General features: G+C 40.0%; 1 protein-coding gene and 1 pseudogene across 3 annotated transcripts; one reads left to right on the top strand and one right to left on the bottom strand.

Moving 5' to 3' along the window:
• Positions 1-2,136: 2,136 nt before the first annotated feature.
• On the bottom strand, positions 2,137-11,271 carry LOC100715296 (high affinity immunoglobulin epsilon receptor subunit beta). 3 transcript variants are annotated; one of them, XM_013148398.3, is made up of 8 exons: positions 11,153-11,271; positions 10,716-10,796; positions 9,798-9,921; positions 9,186-9,320; positions 6,568-6,624; positions 5,533-5,688; positions 5,109-5,207; positions 2,137-4,322 (listed from the first exon to the last, which is right to left on the bottom strand). In XM_013148398.3, exons 2-8 carry the CDS (start codon positions 10,775-10,777, stop codon positions 4,227-4,229), a joined length of 729 nt encoding a protein of 242 aa, XP_013003852.1. In that variant the 5' UTR covers positions 10,778-10,796; positions 11,153-11,271; the 3' UTR covers positions 2,137-4,226. The 3 variants fall into 3 exon arrangements, with proteins under 3 accessions (XP_013003852.1, XP_003465899.1, XP_023419161.1); XM_003465851.4 differs by having other exon boundaries at positions 11,127-11,256; XM_023563393.2 differs by having other exon boundaries at positions 10,716-10,791; positions 11,127-11,200.
• On the top strand, positions 6,737-7,801 carry LOC106026764 (NADH dehydrogenase [ubiquinone] iron-sulfur protein 5-like; annotated as a pseudogene).
• Positions 11,272-11,606: the final 335 nt, after the last annotated feature.

Below are 11,606 nucleotides of genomic sequence, written 5' to 3'. Positions count from 1 at the left end.
CCATTTCTGCCCAGTAAATGTCACCCTTGATTCCTCTTCATATTGGTCAAGGCTTCTTGTGTCTCTCATTCCACGTATCCATGGTCTACTTCTTCCATGAGGGCAGCTCACAGGGTTATAACACTCAAGATTTTCCAAGGAAACTTTTTCTGAACACTGAAACCTGCCCTGTGTTTACTCAGTTTTATGCCTTTGAGACTCTTTTGTACTGGAAGTTTCTTGTGTGTGACTCTTAGGCTGGCACCTATGAACATGCAATGATTGCCTATTGAGACAGTCATTTAATTTTAGAGGTAAATGAGAATGGTATACTAACAGACATGCCTGTGGGATTGAAGAGTCTATGAGGCAGCAAAAGGAAGTAATGGTGTTCTCTTTATTAAAGAAAGTTAAATACTCCCTTCACCATAAAAAGAAGCATTTAATATCATCACAGCCTATTTTTACCTACAGAAAAGAAAGTAACTGAGTTTGCTAACCTGTAAATCATACAAGCAGAAATCTGGGGAACATGTGGAAATTTAGGTTATGGGTGTAGGATAACAGTGAGGGGAATATAAAGTTGAATCAGGCTGAATGCATTGATGTGGATTCCTCCCCACTTCCCCAGCAGCAATTCTGCACTTAACCATGCCATCAGGGAGTCAGGAAAAGTGCTAAGGGTTTAGATCACTGGATGAAACAAAGGTCTCAGCATCTGGAGATGCCTAATTTCTCTTGGGTTAACACAAAGGAAGTGATTCAAGGGCTGAGGGGCTCCCAGACTCATACCAGTGACCCACAGGCCCTTAGGCCTTTGGCTTAGAGAGAACCATACCATTGGCTTCCGTGGATCTAAGGCTTTGGGGCTCAAATATGATTGGCACCCCAAAATCTCCAACTTGCATTCTTTGCTAATTTAACCAAGTTAAGATGAGCAGCCCCTAACCCAGTATTACTGGTACTGTTCTAAAAGAAGAAATTTGGGTAGACGTGAACAGAGATGAAGGGGTCATGCAAACACTGAGACACACTACTACAAAGAACCACAATCCACCTTGTGCTATGGGAAGCCATAGAAGATATGAAGACACTGCCTCTCAGGAAGACTGACCTCCCTAACACACTGGTTTCATACTTCCAGCTCTTTGAAATGTGAAACCATACATTCTGTGCCTTACAACACCTATTTTTGGGTAGTTCCTTACTGCTGCCCTAGGAAACTAATGCATTCAGCAGGACTTTCTGAATACTCTTCCCAGTGACCTGTGGGCTTTTCCAGTCTCCCTGTGATGATAGCCTGTATCTTTAGCTCTCTCTGAAGCTGAGCACTGTTATGTCGAAGACTTTGAGGGGTTTTCTCTTTTCTTCTCACCCAATAGTGTTCTTCCAAATACTTGGGACTACCAGGTGGAAATCTCCAGAGATTTCACTCTGTACACACTGCTACTCTCATGTACCTTGTTCTGTGAACTGTCGTGGGACTACTCAGCATCCATAAGCATTTAAAACATACTTTTAATTAGATGGTTTTGCCTCTTTTTTTGGAAGATACCTAGAAAGGAAATACCTGGGTCAAATGGAAGTTCTACCTTTAGTTTACTGAGGAATCTTCACACTGATTTCAGAGTGATTGTACCAGTTTACATCCTCATCAGTAGTGTTGTATTCCTTCATTCTCTTATTATTTTGTTATGAATTCCCTTAATTGACATCTTTTAATATACCTTTATCACCTGCCTATCCATCTATCTATCTATTTATCTACCTATCTATCTAACTACCTATCATCCCTTATTCATTCCGTATCTCTGGAAAGCCCTTACCAAAGTAGGTCTACAAAGAGAGACCTCTTTCTCAACTTCAAATAGCAGAGCTAAAAATTAGGGTTAGGACTAAATATTAAAGCATACTTTATAGTCAAGTTTCCTTTCAACTTTAACACCATTTATTTATTAGAAAGGGGTGACTTGTGATTGTTCCAATTTGTTTTTGATTTCCAGTCAGTTATAGATTGTGCTGTTGATAAGTGTTCATAAAGAGAAATTCAGAAAGTTCTTAATCCTTGGTATCACTTAATTGATGCTTGATTCCCTGTTATCCTTAATCAGTCTCTCAACTTCATATACAAACACAACCACAAACAGAAACAAGAAATCAAGTTTCATACATTCAGTTTATTGTCCAAATACTAGCAATTGAGGGTACACAAGGAGATTGCAAGTACCGTGATAATTAACCATATTTCATTATGGGCTAGAGAGGCTATACAGTAAGAAAATAAGGTTAATATATAGATGGCCTAATGGGGCCATAAAAGTCTGAGAAGCTTTCAGCATTTCAAGAGGCTGAGGCAAGAGAATTTCAAGTTCAAGCCAAGCCTGGGCAAGTTAGTGGGACCCCCTCCTTGAAATGAAAAATACAAAGGGCTGAGGATGTAGCTTAACATCAAGGCCCTAGCTTCAATTTCCAGTAACAAAAAAAAAAAGAAAAACATGTGAAAAGCATGCCAGCGGGGTTGTGTGAATCCGAGAGATGGGTGTGTGATAAATGACAGTGAGGTAACTGAGGTCCCCAAACTTTTCAGCTTCCATGGTACTTTTCTATTTTAGCTAAAGGCAAACTACTTTCTTCTTATTTCAATTAGGAAAGCAACAGCCACAAAATCAATTCATGTATGACTTTCTAGGTAAAATCCTCTATCTTACAGCACACAATCACCCTGTGAATTCCCCTCAAATGCTCTTTGCAAATGTTTTGTTCATCAGTCTGTGACAAGAGCCCATGGAGACCTTGGCATCCTCTGCATTCATCCTTCTTGCTGTTTCTCTTGTGTCCCCAGAGTGGATTTACCGCTGTGGACCTCCATCCCGCTCATACCCACTTTCACCTCCTCCGAGCACTGTTTTCTTTTTAACTTTTTTTCCACATTGGGCTTCCTACTTTCCATTGTTTTACAATGTGCTTTTCTGACTAATTCTTGTATCTTCTGGATATTATCCTTGTTTTTCCCCTCTGGGTCGAGGCATGTGAAGTTTAACCTGGCTTTACTTTATCTCAAAAGAATGGCTTAGAGTGTTAGCTTGTTTCCCTAATTTTTAAAATTTTTACCAGTACATGTTTATTAGATATATTAAAGATAGTCATCATGGGGAGCTGGTCCAGAGATACATCATATTTTGGTCTTTTTTACTTTATCTTACACTATCCTTCTTTCCGCTTCCTCCCATTGCCAGATCCCATTTAATAACGATGTCCCTTATCACAACTCAGCCTCCGTCATCAAACGGAATCATTAACAGAAATCTGTGCAGGGTGCCATCATGTCCTCTTCAATTTCATTTCCCCTTTCTCCTCAAAATGAAAATCTAAAGCTGAGCTTAGGTCTAGCTGTACTCTTTCTCCATCACTCATGTTTCTGAATGCCTACCATTTTTTCAACACTAAGGGTTCTCCTTTGACCTTAGACTCAAACACCTTGTATTTGCAAAAAAATTAGTTGTCTATCTTGTAATTTTAACCGGTTAATAAGACCTACCACTCTTTCTATGCACATTTTAGATATGATCGTTTCTGTCCACTCCCACTTTATTTACTACCTCCAGGGTGTCATTAATTTATCTTTTATATCTAAATAATGTCTCATTAAATTAATTCTGCATTTAAAGCTTCTCTGTTTTCATCTTTCCATTTCATCAGACACAGAGTAACTTAATAAAACTCCCATCACCTATTCACCAATCTGTAAATACTATTGAACAATACTGCACCAATGAAAATCCTTTAGCTTGAGTAATCTAAAGATTTTTATTAAACTCTGTGCCTCACAAAAACATACTGTGATTGGGAGAGATAAGTTCTTGCATATAGAACATCATGCATCCTGTAAGTTATGTATGTGTGGAGGATCTGGGCATGCACAGGGTGTGGGTATCAAAACTCCTATAGCCATGGGAACTCTGAAAAGAACTAAGAAGCAGGAATTATCGCATGGTCAGACTTTAGCTCAGCCCTTACCTCCTTGTTTTCCCTGTCATGCAGGAATGCAATCATTGCATACTAAAAACATGACTAGTGAAAATAATTTTTTTAAAAAAGAAGCAAATAGCATATTGACATCCAGAGGAGAAATCTAATGCAAAATTGATAGATTTGATAGAGAACAGAAATTTCCCCAGTAGCCACATGAGCAGATTTTGACTTTTGGACACTTTACGGTGATTCAGAATGTCCTGGGCACATGATTCTTATGAATCCACGGGAGACGTTTCGTCTTTGTGTACCAACTCACTGTAAATTGGTGAATAAATGTTTAATTCTTCATAAAGACGGTCATCTGGAAGCTGGAAAGAAAAGGTCATCCTACATCAATCACCAAGCACTCGCTCTGGAGCCGTGTCTCTTTTCCTTTCCATTCTGACACACTTACTCTTAAGATGTTCTGCCCATCTCCAGCAAACCAAGCCAGATTGGCTAGTCAACTGGGCCTCCAAAACATCATGCCAGATGATGATAGGCTGGTGAGATTACTGTGCCTCAGCTTCAATGCATATGCTTTCTTACCCATCTTTGGAGGAAAGTGGTCAACAAGGGTAGACCTGGAAAGTGTTGGGAAAGTTTACAGAAACCACTTTCATGCTTCATATGTTGGGTTGGAGTGTGTGTATATGTGGCACGCCCTGATGATTCTCAACAAAGATACGATGGGAGGATGAGGTGAGTGGAAACACAGCTTTCCTCATGAATTACAGAGTAAGGAAAACTTGAGGGTTGGGAGCAATAGAAAGGAAAGATGAAAAAAGCAAAGATATAAGAACAAGTATAAGAAGCTTCTCTGAGGCAAAAACTAAGGCCAGAAGTCTCAAGGACCTGCTGCACGTGCACCTCTCATGCTTAGCACTCTTTAAGGCATCCACATGTTCTAAAACTATAAAGATCCTGTCTCCTAAGCTTCAAGAGAGTGTACTGCAAGAGTTTTGCTACTTTTGAGCATAAAGCATGGAAGCTAAGGTCAGCGAACCAAGAAACAATTTTCTAGAAAAAATAAGTTCCAGAACATCCAGACTACACTGATAAAGGATGGAGCTCAAATTATATGGCCTGTTGTCTAGCACCCATACCCAGCTTACCTTCTTCCCTTTGCATTCTTCTCTGATCCCATAGACGGTGAGCGACACAGCCGTGCAAAACCCCAGGATGGTGAGAAACAGTATCATGGCCACGATTTCCTGCAAATCAACAACCAGCAAATCAAGAAGACACTCATGTGACAGATGTCCCAGAAGCACCAGCCTTCACCGCAGTCCCTACTGTCATCACCAAACCTCACATAATCATTGGTCAAGAAGTGGCACAAGTATAGGGAACCAGGCCATGGTTTCAGAGGCCATCTGATGGAGGAACCTGTCCAGTAACAGGCAGTGGGGGTAGTCAGTGTCCCCCATATCAGCAGAACATTGTACTGTGAGATGAAGGTCCCAAAAAATAGGGTTGAGTACAGGGAGAAGAAAAAGAAGTACCTAATATTTTAGCCTTTTCACAAGAAATACGTACAATAGTGAATGAAGCCACAAGGCAGTCGTCATTCTCATCAAGTCTCTCACATTGGTAGATGTAAGCTGAGCTGTTGTAGAGGTTGAAGACCAGGATGACCATCCCGGAGGCCCCAACTATGCTGCTGAGGACGTTCGCCCCTAGCCTTCCCCTCACCTGAGAGAATAAAGCACAGCCTGGGTTAGGGTTAGGGATAGCCCCGTCTGCCTCCCGGCAAGGCCAAGAGCCTGCTCTGCGTTTTAGGGTAGGCTGCAACCAGCAAACTCTGAACCAGCTCCTACTATTGGTTCAAAAGGGAAATCCTGAAAATCTTCTCCTTGTGAGGAAGCATCTGCTACTTTCTTATTAGGCTGTGTGAGGTGAGGATGACACAGGTGTGGGGAGGTAACTTGGGGGTAAAACAAGTGCTCAGTTTCTACTCAAGCAACAAAGAAATAAATGAAACAATAGGAACACACAGAGCTACTTTCACATAGCCTCTTTAACTGGAAGTCACATGATCTGTGACTGCTTGACTGCAAGAACTCTGCCTGAGTGAGGGCTTCCCAAAACTATTGTTAAAATGAGCTTAAATATCACATGTTTTCTCTTCTGTGAGAAACCCAAAGTATGCACAACATAAAGTGCAAACTAAAAGATACAGAATAGGAAATGCAGGCAGACTTTTTGCAAAGGGGAAGGGGATCCAGAGATGGAAAGAGAAAGGGAAGAGAGGAAAAAAGCACAGAATTTCAGTGTGCTACACATTTGAGCCAACTCCCCAACATGAATGTTATCATCACATCTGCAAACATGTGCCAAAGAAAAACTTTTTAAATGTCTAAATACTAGTGTCAAAGTAGTTAAACTTCATTGTATATATTAAATGATGCGATTTGTGTGTGTTTGCCAAAATAAAGCATCCAACACAAAACACATTTTAAACATTTACATATCCACACTATAATATCTGGGATGAAGATATATCTCACTTGAGTTCCTAAAATGCTATTCTTTCACCACCCTAAGGGTAAATAAAGACAGGCTGTAACTCACCAGGTGCATGGCCTTTTCCCTTTCAGATAGAACTGACAAAACTCCAGAGATAACAAACTGTGCAAAAAAGAAGGAAAACAGCATACTTAGTCTCTGCTCTTCTCTGCATCCTCTTTCTCCATCCTCCAACATTTTGGGTATTTTCTAAAGCTATATATTCATGCTCCCTATGAGTAATTCTGGAAATAAAATGTGAGAACTTAAACTGCAGGATCTTGTTCATCACCTCCTAGATATTGTGCAAAATTCTTCACATTTACTTGGGTTCCAAGTGCATTTGTCTTTGAGAATCCGTAGATCAGGGGCTGACAGTATCTGGTGTACAACTTCGTATTAATATTACTCTTTTCTTGTCATTATTTGTGTATGTGTACCTCCTTTGTGTTACACTGTCACCTCCTCTATGCAAGAATTGTGTGCCTCTGCCATATGTATCACCAGAATCTAACATATATCCTATAATCATATACTGATTACAAAAATATATACAATGGAAGACTGGGAAAAATAGAAATCAATAGCACAAATCCAAAATAATCTCTAAAATATCCAGTTTGTATCTGGATTGAAAGACAAGTAATGAGCTAAATACTTGGAATTCAAAAGGTGGTGGAAAGAAATTTCAAATAAAACATGACAGAGGTTCCAGAAGAGGCTTGAGCAAGCGATCTGAGTAGTAAGTATTTAGCAGACTGAGATGCTGATGTGATATTTACAGTTAAAAATGTATTCTTAGGACAAAATAGTGATACGAAAAGCAACGTAGATAATTGCATAATACTTATATGGAGGGAAAGGGGACAGACAGCAAAGAGAAAGAACCAGCTATACAATTCCATTTCTGCAAAGCCCAAGAAAATACAAAGTCAGGTGCTTCTGAAGGGGTGGCCGAGGACGGAGACGAGGGCACTTCTGTGGGTCACCTTGCCTTTCTTAGACATGCAGAAAAGACTGGGCATTAGTTTAGATCATCACGGGATGATCCAAAGTGCTGTAACAGCCACACAAAATTGCTTCTCAATACCATGGTTTTGAAAAAATGGCTAGAGTGTGCACATGGAATTGGCACAGAAAGAGTGCATGAGAGAATATGAAGATTTGGTGGAATGTTTGCTTATCCAGAAAAAGATAAAATGCATGAGTACCATCAAGAAGCAGCAGGATAAGCTAATGAAGGAAGGGATGTACACCACCCCCCAACTCACCACTTGGCAAGGGAGAGCCTAGGCCCTAAGCAGGGCAGCTCCCAAGGGCTGGAGGCTGATATTCCTGCTGTTTTCCACTGGGAGGACTGTTTACTGAGCAGATGTGTAAAAATAAAGGAATATTCCTTCCCCCAAAAAAGCAAATTCAGCTACAGTCACAGAAAAGAGACCAATGGTTGGTTGATTGAGCATGGGGCACAGGGCACAGCATGAAGCAGGGAGGGGTTCAGAGAAGCACAGGAAATTTTCAGAATAAAAGATAGACTCATTATAGTGATGTGTTGACATTTTTATATGTGGGTAGCTTTGAGTCAAAAATTCATCAAATTATATACCTTTCATATTTTCAATTTATTGGATGTCAGCTGTACTTCAGTAAAGCTATGATATCCTTGTGATTTCTGTTGGCCATCAAGTTGCCAGAGAATACAATGACTTAAAGGGATCCAGTGACAAAAATTCAAGAGTGTTCCCATGTTTATAAGAGCACAATTCGTGATACTTAAATCTTGGAAGCACCCTGTATGCCCATCAGCAAATGAATGGATAAAAGAAATGTGGTATTCACATAGTGGAGTGCTACTCTGCAGTAAAGAAAGATAAACTTGAGACATTTGTATGAAAATGGATGCACCCTGAGACCATAGTGTTAATTGAAAAAAAATACAAAATAATACACAAGTTTAAAAATCACATGGTTCCTTTTACATGAGAAACCAAGATTACAAATAAAGGGCAAATTAAAAGATAGATAATAGGAAGTAGGGAAGATAGATCTTTCAAGTGGAAAGGGAACTGACAAAGGGAGGAGAGGGAGAGGAGGAAGCAAGAAATTACGATATGCTATGCACGTGTACCAGCCACACACAAGGGAGCAAACATCACTGCTATACACGCTCTTGATTAATAAAACAGCATGTTCTAAAACACAGTAGAAGTTTTTCTTCTTTTCAGGCCCTTAGCAGTTTCTTCCCCAAACCTTTTATAGAAATAACTTTTTAAATTATTATTTTTAATTTAAAGATAAAATTGTATGAATGGAACACATAACAGTGTAGAGGGTATTGGTGAATAGTGAGGAGTATTTTCCTAGAACTAGCTTCGGGGGGGTTCAGATGTTCTTTTTCTATTAGCCAAATGCTCCTTGGGCAAGCCATTCAATATTTACTACTCTGCAGTTTCTCGTCTAGTAAAAGTATGTTTAGTGTGTAACCCACAGTTAACTATAATAGGAAGACTTTGTTGTTATTAATGACCACAAACAAGAAAATATTTTATAAAATTAAAATATATGTATTTTATGCATATATGTAAATATCTGTATTTTCTTAATACCAGAGAGAACTGAATGGTTAAACTCAAGTAAAAGAAAATCTATGCTCCATGTTACTTCAAAAACAATTATATACTCACAAATACTGAACCCCAAAAGGGGTAGCCTGCCTTGAATGATGAAAATACTTCTTCATCAAAGTTTGAAATGTCAAGTACAGAGTAGACAACTATTCCAAAATAAAGGCAGAGCAAGCCAATCAAAATTTGTGTGACCTGTAAAAAACACATGAGTTTTATGAAATTAGAGACTATTTTCCCCAGATTGTATCAATTTCCATTTAACTGAGACTATATGTTGTTTCAGTGTCTCGGGCTGTGCTAAGCAGAGATTTTAGCAGCAATTCCCTGGTGGCTGTAAGGACTGAATGCAAGTATGACTTACTGCATGGACAGCCAGTGTGTGTGTCATAGACCTCTATCTACACAGTCCTGATAGATCAGTAGTTAGCTTCCCATCTTAGGGAGTAACAATCTGCCACTCCTATTTGCCATTCCTGATGCCATAATTGACATGATCATGAGGAAATTCTTCCATCTTTCTCAGCATGATCTAACTCGTGCATTCATCAAATGTCCAGAGTTTGGAGGAGGTCTCATTTCCCACAAACTTCAGTGAAAAAACCATTGGTATAGTCAAGTATTTTTCCTAGCGCAACCCTAACTCAGTGAGGCTGGAAGAGGCTCTCTCACCCCCAGGAATTCCAGCTCTCTCTTGAAAAGCAAGGCCCACGTCAGTGGCGGGGGGACTGAGGCTGACTTCTCCTGTGGTGAATTCTGTTGAGGAACCTCCTGCAAGAGTTCAATTTCAAGTGCACTGTGGAATGGAATAGAAAGTCAGCCATAAGAAAATATTCTAACTTGCCATGTCACAGAGATTCTGCCTGACAGAAAGGGGAGCTATGTTTGCTTATTTTTTTCCCAAAACAATCCTGTAACTGAAATTCCCATGCACTGACTGGGACACTAAGGCTCAGTGAATTTTAGAGAATGAATAAAAAGATGTGAACACTGAGTGGTTTGATGAAACACAACAAACCAAACACCCAGCTTCATATTCTTACTCTTAATACAAGGTTACCATCAAATTTTTCCAATTAATTCCCACTGGTAAATAAAATCAAATTGCTTTACCTATGCTTTCATAGCCCTCATTTAGAGAGGAGTCTGATTATATTTCATCAGTGACACAAAATCCTACGTATCAAAGATATAGAAGGAATGTATCTTCATCTTCAGAGCAAGATTTCATAGTTTGAGCCTCACAAAGATCAATCAGAAAGGAAGTTATTTTGTAAAATTTCTATTCCCCCAACATATGTCAGACACAGAGGGAAGAGCTCTACCTGAGTAATGCAAACTCCCACTTCATACCCAAAATATGAGCCTCTAATGTTAGAAAGCCCATTATTCTAGCTCACGAGCAAAGTAAAAATCCTCCCCACCTGTGAGACAGAATCACCAAGAAAGCATACCAAGCCATTGCTTTGTACCAATACATGAGTCAAACTTGGTGAGTCCATGCACCATCCCATGAGTCAGCATCTATCTTTACTGCACTTTGGCTTTCTCTGGCCTAATAGACAACAGAAAATAACAGCCTTTGCTTACCCAGCTTGTTCTTGAGGGTTTGGGAGTGCAAGATCTGCTCGGCTTATATCTTGAGGGTCCATATACGTGAAGCAGGCTGCCCTGGAATGAAGAGTACCGTGTTTTTGAGACCCAGTGGACTTCCTCTCCCCCGGGTTCTCAGTAGGCAGTAGAAATGGCTTGGCTCATGACACAGATGATTATCTGCCTGCAGAAATCATTTGTCAGATAAGTCTCCAGCCCAGTAAGGAGTGCGTGATAGAGTTTTTCTTCCTGGGATGAATTTACAAAGTTGAGAAGTCTCTTGAATATAGGCAAAATGAGGAAATTTGAGACTTCTGGGGTATAATGCTGTCTGCACCCAGCACAATTTATAGAACTAAAAAGAAAGTATTTTAACAGGAGAGTTGAAGAAGTAAAAGAGAACTTTACACGACAAAGGAATGCTCTCCTCTTACTGTGATTTCTCTACTTGTGTCCCAACTTGGCTATTTCTGGGTCAGATCTGTTCCAGTTCCCCTTTTGAAAAGCCTGTCTCCTCTGTCAAAGGCTGACTCAACTGCATGCTAAGGTCAATCTGAAACAGTTTGTGCATGCATGTTCCTCTCTGAATCTCTAGATCTGTCTCTACTCTCACTCTCATTTTTCCTTTCCTCTTCACATGGCTATCCATTGCAGATGGCCTTGCAAACAGGACAGGCATGGTTGATTGTCATGAGCCTTGCTTGGGAGACAGTGGAAGTGAAGAAGCCTTCACACTGAGCTCTCCATCGTCAGAGGAAATGTCAGGCTCATCCTCTGTTGCTTAGAGCTCTGAGGTGCTAGGAATGGACTGTGGAAACTCTAAGGACCAGGAACTTGATTTTAGCAAATCTAAGTAGTATGCCATTAAGAAATATACCTTGATTAGCT

The sequence above is a fragment of the Cavia porcellus genome, unplaced genomic scaffold, assembly GCF_034190915.1.
Source record: "Cavia porcellus strain 051 isolate PalLab524CR breed Dunkin Hartley unplaced genomic scaffold, mCavPor4.1 scaffold_17, whole genome shotgun sequence".
NCBI classification, from domain to species: domain Eukaryota; kingdom Metazoa; phylum Chordata; class Mammalia; order Rodentia; family Caviidae; genus Cavia; species Cavia porcellus.
This window is presented reverse-complemented; position numbering and strand designations above follow the sequence as displayed.